Source organism: Bufo bufo, chromosome 1 (assembly GCF_905171765.1).
Source record: "Bufo bufo chromosome 1, aBufBuf1.1, whole genome shotgun sequence".
NCBI lineage: Eukaryota > Metazoa > Chordata > Amphibia > Anura > Bufonidae > Bufo > Bufo bufo.
Window position 1 is genome coordinate 502,145,577 of NC_053389.1, and position 15,395 is coordinate 502,160,971.

Consider the following 15,395-nt stretch of genomic DNA (forward strand, 5'->3'; position numbering starts at 1 on the left):
CCTAGAATGCCAGGGCAGTATAACTACCCCACAAGTGACCCCATTTTGGAAAGAAGACACCCCAAGGTATTTCGTGAGGGGCATGGCGAGTTCCTAGAATTTTTTATTTTTTGTCACAAGTTAGTGGAAAATGATGTTTTTTTTTTTTTTTTTTTTTTTTTTTTCATACAAAGTCTCATATTCCACTAACTTGTGACAAAAAATAAAAACTTCCATGAACTCGCCATGCCCATCAGTGAATACCTTGGGGTCTCTTCTTTCCAAAATGGGGTCACTTGTGGGGTAGTTATACTGCCCTGGCATTCTAGGGGCCCAAATGTGTGGTAAGGAGTTTGAAATCAAATTCTGTAAAAAATGACGAGTGAAATCCGAAAGGTGCTCTTTGGAATATGGGCCCCTTTGCCCACCTAGGCTGCAAAAAAGTGTCACACCTTTCGGATTTCACTCGTCATTTTTTACAGAATTTGATTTCAAACTCCTTACCACACATTTGGGCCCCTAGAATGCCAGGGCAGTATAACTACCCCACAAGTGACCCCATTTTGGAAAGAAGAGACCCCAAGGTATTCGCTGATGGGCATAGTGAGTTCATAGAACTTTTTATTTTTTGTCACAAGTTAGTGGAATATGAGACTTTGTAATAAAAAAATAAATAAAAAAAAAATCATCATTTTCCGCTAACTTGTGACAAAAAATAAAAAGTTCTATGAACTCACTATGCCCATCAGTGAATACCTTAGGGTGTGTACTTTCCGAAATGGGGTCATTTGTGGGGTGTTTGTACTGTCTGGCCATTGTAGAACCTCAGGAAACATGACAGGTGCTCAGAAAGTCAGAGCTGCTTTAAAAAGCGGAAATTCACATTTTTGTACCATAGTTTGTAAACGCTATAACTTTTACCCAAACCATTTTTTTTTTACCCAAACATTTTTTTTTTATCAAAGACATGTAGGACAATAAATTTAGAGCAAAATTTATATATGGATCTTGTTTTTTTTGCAAAATTTTACAACTGAAAGTGAAAAATGTCATTTTTTTGCAAAAAAATCGTTAAATTTCGATTAATAACAAAAAAAGTAAAAATGTCAGCAGCAATGAAATACCACCAAATGAAAGCTCTATTAGTGAGAAGAAAAGGAGGTAAAATTTATTTGGGTGGTAAGTTGCATGACCGAGCAATAAACGGTGAAAGTAGTGTAGGTCAGAAGTGTAAAAAGTGGCCTGGTCTTTCAGGGTGTTTAAGCACTGGGGGCTGAGGTGGTTAAAGGGTTTTTTCAAGACTTTATAACTAATGACTTATCCTCAGGATTGGTCATCGGTATCTAATCGGTGGGTGTCCCACACACACGATCCCCGACGATCAGCTTTTTGAGACGACAAGGGCGCTCCTGTGAGCGCCGCTGCCTTCTTGCAGCTTACCAAGCACAGTGCCGTACATTGTATAGCGGCTGTGCTGCCCGCATCTTTTACAGCCCCACTGAAATGAATGGGTCCGCATCTGCAGACGTGGACAGAAATATGCGGTCGTGTGAATGGGCCCCTATAGTGGTCTCCTTGTTGGATGCTAATGCTGTCACTCAATGTAGAGGGGAGGGGCTGTGAACTCAATGCAGTGAAGCCCTGCCTCCTGGGCGCTTACAAGGCAGAATAAAACTTTATATTCACACTTTTCCTTATGAGCTCTAAAAAAAAAGTATGTTTGTACAGCTCTCCCCTGGCCCTACCTAGTGCAGTCAACAGTTTAGCATGGCCAAAAGACAGATGCCATTTAGGGTCCATTCACACGTCCACAGTGTTTTGCGGATCCGCAAAACACTGGGCCGGCACCCCAATAGAAATGACTATTCTTGAAAGCAGCTGCGGTCAACAATAGGATATTTTTAAAAAAATTGCGGAGCAGAGGATCGGAAATGCGGATGCGGACAGCACACTGTCTTTTCCGTCCCCATTGAAAATGAATGGGTCCGCACCCGTTCCGCATAATTGCGGAGCTGATCCGGAAACAAAGTGCGGACGTCTAAAAGGAGCATTAAGGTTATCAGAACTAAAGAGCAACATAAAGTATAAATAACAGGGGCAGCAATTTAAATATTCCCACAACAGCTGGCGCCAGTGTGATCCAAACTGTACTTTTCCAGGGACAGAAGGCTTCATGAACCCGCTCAGAGTTATTGGATCCTAAATCTCTGTTTATTCCAGCCATGATTTCTGTAAACAGAATAATATCCATCATGCTTTCATCTTTTATCATCTGGGCGCTTACCATACAACTGCAATGGCTGAATATACTAAAAGAAAACAAGCTCGTTTCCTGGTTTACAAAGCTGGGGTGTAACCTATGAGAAAATACTCATTCACAAACAAAGCCAAGTATCGCTGGACGGTGCTCTTAGGGAAAATCACAATTTTAAGCCATGAGTTAAAAGTAGGATTTAGAGCAAAATGATATATACTATATTTCTTTTAAAGCAGGACTGTATTATACATGACGCAATTATTTCTTACAGGAGTAAGCGGCCATATAAAACTGGATCAGAATTTTGATTATATAAAATGTTTGTGTTTTAAATCTTTTTCTGTGTCTATACATACAGCAACTAGCAAAAAATATGCATTCATATAGTCGCAGTTTTTATAGCTACAAACGGATTGGCCTCTTCATGCTATCAAAGTGGGACGGACATTCTGCCTGTTATATCCAGACAGTGATATATATTCTGCTATTTCTAATCTGTTTTTATTTTCTGATTGTAGATTTTTTAAATGCTATTTCCTGAACATGATTATGGATCAGCCATCTTGCCTGAGCTGTTGTTAAAGGGGTTGTCTTGCCATTAGGGCTGCAGCAAACGATTATTATGTAATAGAGTATTCTACCGATTATTTTTAGGATTAATCGAGTACTCTAATAAGAAAAACCTTCTTAAAATAACGCATTGCTTTATAAAAACAGTATTTTTATAACCGTATTATAATTGCACACACATAAAGCTTCTTTCACAGCTGCAATATACATTCTGTCAGAAGAACAGCCAGAATGTACCATGTCGGGTATAGCTGGATACAGCCGTTGACTGTAATGGGGTCCGGCCTTGTTACAGCATTCAAGCTGGGTTTTGGCAGGACCAAAAAAATTAAAACTCTTTGGACAATACCCAGCATGTATGCCGAAACATGGCCCGATGGCCTTGGACCACAATATAGTCAATGAGAGCATATAGCTGGTTGTATCTGGCCATACCCAATACAGTATACTCCAGCAGGCTGTTCTTCTGCCAGAATGTGTATCTAAGGTATGCCCCTCCATGCCATCCATTGCCATGTCTCCCACTACCCCAGTGCCATCCACTGTCATGTCCCCCACCCCCAGTGCCATCAGATCAGCCCCTCCATTCCATGACCCCCACTCCCCCAGTGCCATCAGACCCTCCATTACCATGTCCCCCTTCCCCAGTGCCTCCATGCCATCCATGTCCCCCACTAACCCAGTGCCATCAGCCCCTCCATGCCATCCATTGCCAGCCCAATTGCCATGTTTCCCACTCCCCCAGTGCCATATGCCTCTCCATGCCATTCATTGTGTCCCCCTCCCACAGTGCCTCCATGCCATCCACCATGTCCCCCACTCCCCCTGTGACATTAGATCAGCCCCTCTATGCCATGTCCCCCACCCAGCGCCATCAGCTCTTCTATGCCATCCATCTCCCGCCCCCCACTCCCCCAGCCCCTCCCTGCCATTGCCATGATAATCCATGTCCTCCAGCGCCATCAGCCCAGTTCAAATCACAGGTGCCTCATTTATCAGAGGTGCCACCTTCAAACCCCCCGCCAACTTTATACTTACCTTTCCTGGCACTGGCAGTGCGCTGACATGGAGTATGCAGGAGACGGACCGCGCCTTCTTCCCAGTATGCACTGGGAGGGACCTGACGTCACACACAGTGTCAGCCAGCACGCTGACGATGAGTGCACGCAAGGCCCTGGCCAGTGCAGCACGGTGCTGAGTCAGGAGGACACGGAGCGGCGAGTGAGAGGCTTCACTTCACTCACGCTCCGTGGTCATGTGATTAAAACAAATCCTTGATGCAGGGAAATTGCATCGAGGATTTTTTTGCCTCGATTACATCGATGAATGGTTTCAACCCTACTTGCCATATATATTGAGGATAGGTCATCAATATCAGATCTGCGAAGGTCCGACACCCGGGACCCTGGTCGATCCACTGTCTGAAGAGGAGGTGGCGCTCCATGTGAGTGCAGCTTCCTTTTCATTACACTGCGCATCGTCTCCTGTGGAGCAGCGGCGTAGTGTAATTACAAGTACTCGCTCCATTCAAGTGAACATCATTATACTGCACTGCGGAGACGACGGGCGGTGTAATGAACAGGAAGTAGTGCTCATATGGAACGCTGCCACCTCTTCAAACAGTTGATCAACGTGGGTGCTGGGTGTTGGACCCCTGCATCTGATATTGATGGGCATCAATATAAATGGCCTGCACAACCCCCTTAACAGGAATTAGATATATGCTTTACATCAGCTGAATGGGCCATAGACACAATAGTCCAAGGGGACTCACTGACTTCGATGGGAGAGCGAGTTTTCTGTGACCTATGCAGATGTCACTTTGTAGGGAGGGAGCAGATAAGCTGTGACCATCACCTATTGTGAATGCTGGATCCTGTGTTACCAAATGTATATACAGGCATTTCATTTTAATCCTGCCTGTAATGATAATGAGATAAATGCTGAATAGTGATCTGTACAGAACAGGAAGTCTCGACATACTATTAAGCTTAACGGCCAGTGCAAAAATGACAGGATTTTAGGCAAAACTGCGGGGCTCTGATCGATTATTATTGCAGCCTGAGGCCTTGGGGTCTGCGGCAGGACTGAATAGAAGGCCTGTCAAAATTGCATACCGTGGCCACCATCCAGCATCATTACATTCATACCTCCTGACTGACTAGCTGTGAACAAGGTCCTAGGAAGGACCGAAATGTTGGCCATGTCAAAATAATATAACTGGATGGATCAATAAAAGTATAACTTGCATCTTAACGATTTGCCATGGTGTTTCTTGACTTTGTCAAAATCCCATAGGCTGCAATATTACAGTCTATGGTACAAGTGATCAGAAGATTACATAATCAAGTCCACCAAGGGGACTAAAAATTACAGCAAAAATGTTTTTAAAATGTAAAAATTATATATATATATTTATAAAAAAAATTAAAATCATCCTGTTTCCCAATTTTACATATAAAAATAAAAAATACATTGGTACCACTGCGTTTGAAAAAGTCCAATCTATTAAAATATAAAAATATTTATCATGCACAGTGAATGCCATAACAGAAAGTTCAAAAGTACCCCAAAATGCTGCCAATAAAAAATACAGTATAAATATAAGGATATGGTGGCTCACTCTGTCGGTAGCTGTGGATTGGGTGCTGCTAAGCCTAATGACTCACCCAGTCATAAAAAAATTGTACACAAATAGCTATAAAGGCTGAGCACTCACCACCTGGACCACACAGAGAAACACAAATCTGGGCAGTGGTAACGCTTGAATGATTTATTATTACACAAAATGCAGATATGACAACCTAAAAATATATAATCATTAAAAGACAATAGTAATTAGGATATAACCAATATGTTACAATAACTACAGTACATTAAATCTAAAATCGTGGCTGAGGTAGTAATAATGTAGACGTAATAGATAAAATCACCATTCAAATATATAACATTATAGGTCTTCTTAATAGAATGTAACGTCAATATTGGATAGGAAAGATGATCTTATCTTCTATGGCATGCGATGTTACCAAATTCGATTATTTAGTATCGATATGTTGGTAATGAACAATTCGATAAAACTTTCGCCGATTAAACTTCCCAGTGAATATTCGAAATGACGATCTTAACTAAAGTCACATGTATTGATCTCAGTTCGATTGTATGTATATTATGGAAAGTTCGGCATACATTCGCTGACTGAGATGCTGTGATTACACCTCCTAATGTGGAATAGTTCAATTGCCGTACGACTTGCGCACACAGTGGTCACTGAGGAAGGGGCCAGGAAAAGACCCCAAAATGCGTCTGGTTGTTTTAAGACCCGCACATCAGCTGATGGACAAATATCTATCTATTTACTTTGGAATTGGACCCTCATTTATGTAGAGTCCTCGATTATAGAAGTTCGATCTTCACCTGGCATATAAGGAACGTCCCGATTTAAACATTCGGTCCTGTTAATCGTGAGATTCCACCTGGATACTCTCCACGGTTGGAGAGTGTCCGGAAGGTAACTGGAGACCGTGAATACAAGGGACCGTAAAATCATCCGAGGCGTTCAAGCTGACAATTTGCAACCAGGTATCGCTGCATTCGACATTGCTAGCCACGTGGGACGCCACTGTGTGCGCAAGTCGTACGGCAATTGAACTATTCCACATTAGGAGGTGTAATCACAGCATCTCAGTCAGCGAATGTATGCCGAACTTTCCATAATATACATACAATCGAACTGAGATCAATACATGTGACTTTAGTTAAGATCATCATTTCGAATATTCACTGGGAACTTTAATCGGCGAAAGTTTTATCGAATTGTTCATTACCAACATATCGATACTAAATAATCTAATTGGTAACATCGCATGCCATAGAAGATAAGATCATCTTTCCTATCCAATATTGACGTTACATTCTATTAAGACCTATAATGTTATATGCTAGAAAAAATGGAATGACCGGCACTCACCATTAACATGGGTCACGCAGAAAATACTAATATCAGATTAAAATTTATTAACATCTATAATGAACATAATAAAATATCAGTATTGGCCAATACTACAAAATTGCAATAAAAAAATGACAATAAAAAAGACTAAACCCCCTGAATCTACAATCGTGTATTCTTAGTATCTAAATTGGTCACAATATATCAATTTATACTAGTGCAAAAATAATCGCTGGATTGTTACAAAAGTTCGTAATCTGACTTTGGTAGAGTAATAAATTGGATGAAAAAAATATATTAGAAAAAATATATATTTGAATGAAAACAAGGAGATGTATAGGGTATATGGATGCACAATGGCTGAATGGTTCCCCAGTTCTTACGTGTGTTCACACTCAAACCATATTGCAGCGATAATTCAAATGAAAGGTGAATTCGGTATGGCCGCTTGGTTCACTGCGATAATTCAAATGGAGGGTGAATTCGGTGTAGCTGTTGGGTTTGCGGTTATTTCAGATAGAAAGTAAATATCGATATAGGATCTTGCATCTATTCGCAATCTAACTCCAGTAGAGTGATATTTTCAGATAGAGAGTAATTTCGATATGACCGCTTAATGGAGCCAGCACGAATATCTCACTTGATGTTTAATTCAAATGCTGTTGCGAATCAATATTGTGAGAGTTGGTGTAGTACTCACGATTTTGAAGTCATGGCTCTCAGTCCGTTTGGCACTGAATTCAACTCGCCACCTGTTGCTGATATGTGTCTTCATCCTTTCCCACGGATCTGTGACGTCTTTATCGCGGAGTTGTGTCCAAGTCTCGCTGTATTATCGCAAGTATCCTTTCGTTTCTCCACTCTGTGCAGCTGACTGTCCTTGAGCTGACTGTCCAGAATAGAAGAGATACACGGGGAGCAGCAATCTTTTTCTCCTTGGTGAAGTAAGTCCATGGGTCCTGCTTCTAGCCACAGAACACGGATCCCTCCTGGCTTCAGCTGCGGGTCCCTGCACACTCCTTTACAGGCCTCAGCACGCAGCCCAGCTCACCTCCACTTCTCACTCTCACAGCCAGAGAACACAGAAGCTCCAGATTGCACTTATTAAGTAAACGGGGGTTTACATTTGACCGTGCACCCAGCCAGAATTCCCCACACAAAGTAGAGCCACTCATATCCGAATCTATAATGTTATATATTTGAATGGTGATTTTATCTATTACGTCTACATTATTACTACCTCAGCCACGATTTTAGATTTAATGTACTGTAGTTATTGTAACATATTGGTTATATCCTAATTACTATTGTCTTTTAATGATGATATATTTTTAGGTTGTCATATCTGCATTTTGTGTAATAATAAATCATTCAAGCGTTACCACTGCCCAGATTTGTGTTTCTCTGTGTGGTCCAGGTGGTGAGTGCTCAGCCTTTATAGCTATTTGAATAAAAAAATACAGCTCTGTAGATGGAAATATATAAAAAAAAAAAAAAAAAAAAAGTTATGGGTATCAAAATAATGAGATTTAAAGGGGTTATCCAACACCTATAATGCCCCCCAAAATGCCTGGGTACCTCATGCAAGTTATACTTACCCCGCCCTCAGCATCGATCCTGATGCCCACACGGCTGCTGCTGCATCCAACGACGGAGGGGTGAAGGTTCAGCCAATAGCAGGCCATAACAGGGCAGTGCCTCCCAAGCGCCACGCGCGGGAGGTACAGCGGTGGCCGTGCGGGCATCAGGAGCCACGCAGGTGTCGGGGAGCGGGGTTTGTATAACCTATATTAGGTGCCCGGTAGTAAAACAAATTATTGTCGGTTTTTGGGTGCACAGTGTATGCTGTCATTAAAAAATACAAATTGTCCGACAAAAATACTAGCCCCCCATATGACTATGTGAATAGAAAACATTTATTAAGACCGGCATTTTAGATGCTGGTCTTAATAACCCCAGCGTTGGTGGTGGATCAGCCGAAGTTATGTAGAGGCACGGGCACTCTACATAACTTCGGCGGATCCATCGCCAGTTCTAAATGTAAGACAGCTTCCTAGACGTAGAAAATGGTAAATGAGATGGACATGCCTGGCAGTCCCCTTTCCCATCCACGCCCCAACCACAATTTTAGACCTGGAGTAAGCGGGGAAAAGTTGAAGATTGCAGCGCAAAGGACTTTTGCGCCGCAATCTGCGCAAGAAATACGTCTAATATAGGCGTATTTCTGCTTAATAAATGACCCCCCTTATAGTTTTTGGGAGCTGGGGCAGTAAAAACGAAAAAGCAAAAACTAAAATTGGCCTGTTTCTTAAAGACGACCTGTCACATCTCCTGACATGCCTGTTTTAATAGCTTCATGCATTCCCCATGTAATAACAATTCTGGAGCATCTATTCTTTGTGCAATTCCTTTATTATTTCTACTAGAAGTTATGGATGAATTGCTAGCAGTCTGCAGTAAGAGTACAGAGGGGTGGTAACAAGTTGGGGGTGTGTACCTGCACAGACTGAAAATGGCAGCACTGATTGGTTAGAGTCAGTCTGTACAGGTACACACCCCCAACTGGTTACCTCCACTCTGTACCCTTACTGCAGACTGCTAGCAATTCATTCATAACTTCTAGTGGTAATAATAAAGGAATGGCGCAACATACAGACATAAGAATAGATGATCCATAATTGCTGTTAAAACAGGCATGTCAGAAGTGGTGACAGGTCCTATTTAAAAGGGGTTTTGTCACTTCAGTAAGTGGCATTTATCATGTAGAAAAGTTAATACAAGGCACTTACTAATGTATTGTGAGTGTCCATTTTTACATCACATTATACACTGCTCATTTCCAAGGTTACGATCACCGTGGCCGTGCTTGCACACTATAAGAAAAAATGTCGGCCTCTCTGGTGACCGGGTCCATGGGAGCACACAAAGGCTAGTGCTTTTTCGTATAATCTGCAAGCACGGCCACGCTGATGGATTGCTGGGTGGTCGTAACCATGGAAACTAGCCGTGTATAATGTGATGGAAAAATGAATCCAGCCAGGAAAGGGAGCAATACGGGTAATAACAATACATTAGTAAGGGCCTTGTATTAACTTTCTCTACATGATAAATGCCACATGCTGAAGTGACAACCCCTTTAAGGGGTAGTAAATCTTGTCTTGATTATTTGGCATTCACTACAATCTGAAATTGGTGGTTATATGCAGTGATGAGTCAGTTTCTCTCTGGATGCTTAGCTTCTGAATAAAGGTTAAATATATGCATAGCACATAAGCTCGCTAAAAGATACACTAATAATGCCGTAATATTTGCTAACTGAAAAAAGAGAGAAACAGTGCCATATACTTTCCACAGTTTACAGAATTTTACTAGGCCCTGTGAAATCCCCCCCTCCCCCTGCTTTTCTGCAATAACTAACAAAATAAAATCCACCTGTAAATGGCAAAACTTAGGCCTCTTTCACACGGGAGTTCCGGATTTTCTCCGGATGCGTCGCATGTGCATTGCGGGTTTTGACTGTGATTGCGTTCCGATATTCAGTTTTTTCCAAAATATGCAATACGTTTTGCACACGTGTGAAAAAAAACTGAATGTGGTACCCAGACCCGAACATGGACTTCTTCACTGAAGTTTGGGTTTGGGTTAGGTGTTCTATTAATTTTATTATTTTCCCTTATAACATGGTTATAAAGGAAAATAATAGCATTCTTAATACAGAATGCTTAGTAAAATGTCGATTGAGGGGTTTAAAAATAAAAAAAAATTAACTCACGTCATCCACTTGTGCGCGCAGCTGCCATAGTCTTCTTTCTTCTTCTTTCAGGACCTGCAAAATGACCTTTGATGACGTAATCGCGCTCACCACGTGAAATCTTCTATCTTCATTCAGCAGGACCTGCGCTGACGTCATCAAAGGTCCTTTTGCAGGTCCTGAAAGAAGAAGAAAGAAGACGAACAAGTGGATGAGGTGAGTTTATTTTATTTTTATTTTTTAACCCCTTAAACCACATTTTAGTAAGCATGTATTAAGAATGCTATTATTTTCCTTTATAACCATGTTATAAGGGAAAATAATACAGTAAATTGACTTTTATCAATTTACTTACATCATCTCCTAGCAACCACGCGTGAAAATCGCATTAAAACCGCACTTGCTTGCATATGCTTGCGATTTTCACGCAGACCCATTCATTTCTATGGGGCCTGCATTGCGTCAAAAACGCAGGATATAGAACATGCTGCGATTTTCACGCAACGCACAAGTGACGTGTGAAAATCACCGTTCATCTGAACAGCCCCATAGAAATGAATGGGTCCGGATTCAGTGCGGGTTCAATGCGTTCACCTCATGCATTGCACCCGCGCGGAATTCTCACCTGTGTTAAAGGGGCCTTAGGGTCTGTTCACATATGTATTTGTTAATTTTGTTGTTCTCTTCCATCATATGAGCAGAACAACAAAACTGACAGAGTGACAAACATCACTCAATTAAGCCTCATTCACACGTCAGTGTTTGGTCAGTGATTTCCATCAGTGATTTTGAGCCAAAACCAGGTGCTGCTCTAAACACAGAAGAGGTGCAGATCTTCTCCTTGTAACTTATGTCTGTGGAGGCTCCAATCCTGTTTTTAGCTCACAATCACAGATGAAAATCACTGACGTGTGAATGAGGCTTTATCACGGGTCCGTTATTTATAATGGCATCTGACAGAGACTCCAATGTAGGCGTGAACAGAGCCTCAATTATATTTCTTTGGTACTTCTCATTCTATTGCTTTTTCAGACTGTGAGGCTTAAAGGGGTTGTCCAGGTGTTAATATTGATGACCTATTGTCAAGATAGTTTATCAATATCTGATTGACTGGGGTCCACAGGTTGACAGGACTTTCTTTTCCATCCTGCATAACGTAAACCAGATGGATCCGTTCTGCTTGCCCATGGACCTCTATTATGACGGACCAAAACGGAATGCCTCTTAAAGGTTTCCAGTTTGCATTCCGTCTTACGAATCCCGTTATAACGAAATACCCTAGCGCAAGTGCGAACCTGCTCTTCAAGGGGTTGTCCGGGTTCAGAGCTGAACCCGGACATACCTCCATTTTCACCCTGGCAGCACCCCTGACAAGAGCATCAGAGCAGTTCATGCTCCGATGCTCTCCTTTGCCCTGCGCTAAATTGCGCAGGGCAAAGGCATTTTTTGGAGATCCGGTGACGTACCGGGGCTCTCCATGGGGCTGCCAGGAAGCCCGGCGACGTCACTGGCACTGATGGGCGGGATATAGTGCTGACCTAGCAGGTAAAACTGATAGGGCAGCACTAAAGCCCGCCCATCAGAGCCGATGACCTCACCGAACACCCTGCGGGCGGAAGTTTCCGTCCGGCAGTGTGTTATTGTAAATAAAACATGCTCCGATGCTAGCCTCAGGGGGGCTGCCTGGGTAAAAATAAGGGTATGTCTGGGTTCAGCTCTGAACCCGGACAACCCCTTTAAGTGTTTTAGCCACTTTTTTGACTTGTTCTGAATTGCCTACTGGGAAAGGCACAACTTAAAGGGGTTGTCCGGGTTTCATGCTCCGATTCTCTCCACTGCCCTCCGCTGCGTTCCGGTGACGTACTAGGCTTTCCATAAGGACTGCTAGGCGGAGGCGGCTTCCACCCAGCAGTAAGCCCAGTGATGTCACCAGCTCTGATGGGTGGGCTTTAGCACTGCCCTAGCCTGTAAAACGGGCAAAAAAATCCCTTGCTGGATAGCGCAGGGCAAGGGAGAGCATGGGAGCATTAAATGCTCTGATGCTCATGTCAGGTGGGGCTGCCTGGGTGAAATTCTGGGTCTGTCCGGGGTCAGCTCTGAACCCAGACAACCCCTTTAAATTTCTGTCATAACGTAAGCCAACTAATAAGTCATATAAACTCAGACTATATAGTATAAAGGTGCATCAGATTTATTATACAGCATACTTTCATAAATTTAGCACATATTTAGACCATTTAATTTTTTTGATACTACCTGATATCAGAATAGTGTCTGTTAATTATTGTGTTTTTATGTCATAATTAATGCATTATGATGCCATAATGGTGTCTCATCATAATGAATCCAGTTTGATGTCAGTATGGTCTCTTATGATATCATAATTGATGCATCATGATAAACATCCCCCATACTCTGGAACTTGCTACCCCAGCATATCAGACTCTCACCTACAGTGGAATCCTTCAAAAGAAACCTGAAAACCCACCTCTTCAGACAAGCCTACAACCAGTGACCCTGCTGCCTCTATACCGCCATGACCAACCTCAACCGCACCTACTGTGTCCTTCTCCCATACTTTGTAGATTGTAAGCCCTCATGGGCAGGGCCCTCTCTCCTTCTGTACCAGTTTGTAACTCGTCTTTTTTATGATTAGTGCAATTGTCTGTATTATGTATGTATACCTCTTCTCATATGTACAGCGCTATGGAATGAATGGCGCTTTAATAATAAATAATAATAATAATAAATCCATCATTATGTCATAATTAACTGATTATTTTTTGTGCCTTTAATGGAGTCTTATGATGTCATAATGAATGCATGGTGCCTAATGTAATTAATGTGTTACGATGTCATAATGGCATTTTATAATGTCATAAGTAGAGCATTATCATGTCATAATAGTCTCCTATAATGTCAGAAATCATAGAATAATATAATAGTCTTTTATGTCATAATAATTGCATTAACACATTATGGCTTTGTCTAGAAATGTTTTTTCTGTGATTGAATGTATAGTAAAGGCTGTAATTTTAAGAGAAGTGCTACTGAAAATGAGTTATGCACAATGTCCACTAGATGTCAGTAGAACTCCACATAAACATAGGAGCTGAAAGTTTAACAGATATATCCCTCTAATCATTGCTCACAGGTTTTAAAGTAAGATTTTGTCTACCTTACATTATTTACCTGTCTATACTGACTAGAGAAAATGCTGGGACAAATACACTGAGGAAAGCACTCTAGGAGGCGAGAAGGAGGACGCCAATTATAGAGTACTTGAACTGAGGGCTAGGCAGAATTACCTGTAGTCTGGGTGCCGACTCAAGGGTGGCTCTCCTCTTCCCCACCTATATACTGGATCTTCCTATAGGAAAGTAGTACAATGGATAACAGCATAAATGGCTGCAGCTGGTATGGAATATATTGACACAATAACAATAAGAAAAAAGCAAGTGATTACCCCTCTATATGGTCCACTTCGTCTTTCATATGCGGGGGGGTCATCATAGTCTCTGAAATCTGGATCACTGTAATCTTCATACCGGGGATACCCTTCATCATCTGGTCTCCTGACCACACTGACCACTCTGTGATAATCTCCCTTTACGAAGGGAAGGAAAATGGTGTTAACGTCTGTCAAACCAGTTTAAAAGAAGATTCTCTTTCAGGTTGCACTCCATTCAGCTGCTGTGTTCTCACACTAGGAAACAAGCTTACCCAAGCAGCTCTGGGCCGGCTGAATAACTCATGGCTGCACAGCATATATCATTCATATGCTGCCATGTATAAGGCCTGGTGCTTGTTTAAAGGGGATCTAGCTGCAGTTCAACTGATTAAAACACTGATCTGAGTTGTGATACCTTTTCCTAATACGTAAACTAGGTTTCTGGTGCAATGAGGGCATCACCATTGCTCTTGTTGCACCCAAGCTCCGCTCCTTTCTGTTGCCAGTCCCTCCCTCACTGCTTTGGCACTGTCTGGCCCTGTCAATCAAAGCAGTGAGGGAGGGGCTTGCCCTGGCAAAAAACCTTGCACCACCTATGCAAATAATGTCTGCAGAAGTAGAGGCCTGACTTAACATGGGGGACTTTTTAGAAATGAGCATGTTAGGTATGGGAACCTAAATGCTACATGTGTCAGAAAGAGACCTGTTGGGCAGGGAATAGATGATATTAGTGACTGGTTCTCTTTACACAAAGTATTTCAATGTGAATATCTCAGTAAATGTGCAGTACTTACCTCAGGAGGACCTTCACGAGGTGGAAGCCTATGTCTTGGTAACCGTTCATATTCATATCTACCATCGTTCCACATTTCCTCTTTTCTGTAATCCACTTTAATTATAGAGAAAAACACAGTATATTGAAGGGAATGTATCACCCATACCTGTTTTTTTTTTCCATTTTCTTTCATCTCGTTTTACATTCTGATTGTACATTTGCAATTTTATTTCTGTAAATGATTATGGGGGCAGCCATCTTGTCTGAGGTGTTTCTCTGTGACCTACACTAAAACCTGGTGCTGGTCATGATGTGTCAGAGGAGTAGTGGCGTCACCCAGGTGTCTGTGTACACTGTCAACTGACAACCAGTACTGCCCGATATATATATATATACACACACACATACATATATACACACACAGTACAGACCAAAAGTTTGGACACACCGTCTCATTCAAAGAGTTTTCTTTATTTTCATGACTATGAAGGCATCAAAACTATGAATTAACACATGTGGAATTATATACATAACAAACAAGTGTGAAACAACTGAAAATATGTCATATTCTAGGTTCTTCAAAGTAGCCACCTTTTCTTTGATTACTGCTTTGCACACTCTTGGCATTCTCTTGATCAGCTTCAAGAGGTAGTCCCCTGA

The 15,395-nt window shown here is 41.8% G+C and overlaps 1 protein-coding gene across 2 annotated transcripts in view; it reads right to left on the reverse strand.

Annotated features, from left to right (window-relative positions):
* Nucleotides 1-15,395, reverse strand: part of PPHLN1 (periphilin 1) — a 112,001-nt gene that overhangs the window by 76,986 nt on the left and 19,620 nt on the right. For both annotated transcript variants that reach the window (XM_040410835.1, XM_040410843.1), the window contains exons 3-5: nucleotides 14,755-14,849; nucleotides 13,976-14,116; nucleotides 13,818-13,879 (exon numbers count right to left, since the gene is read on the reverse strand). In XM_040410835.1, coding sequence (XP_040266769.1) covers nucleotides 13,818-13,879; nucleotides 13,976-14,116; nucleotides 14,755-14,849 — 298 coding nt within the window. The remainder of the gene's footprint in view (nucleotides 1-13,817; nucleotides 13,880-13,975; nucleotides 14,117-14,754; nucleotides 14,850-15,395) is intronic.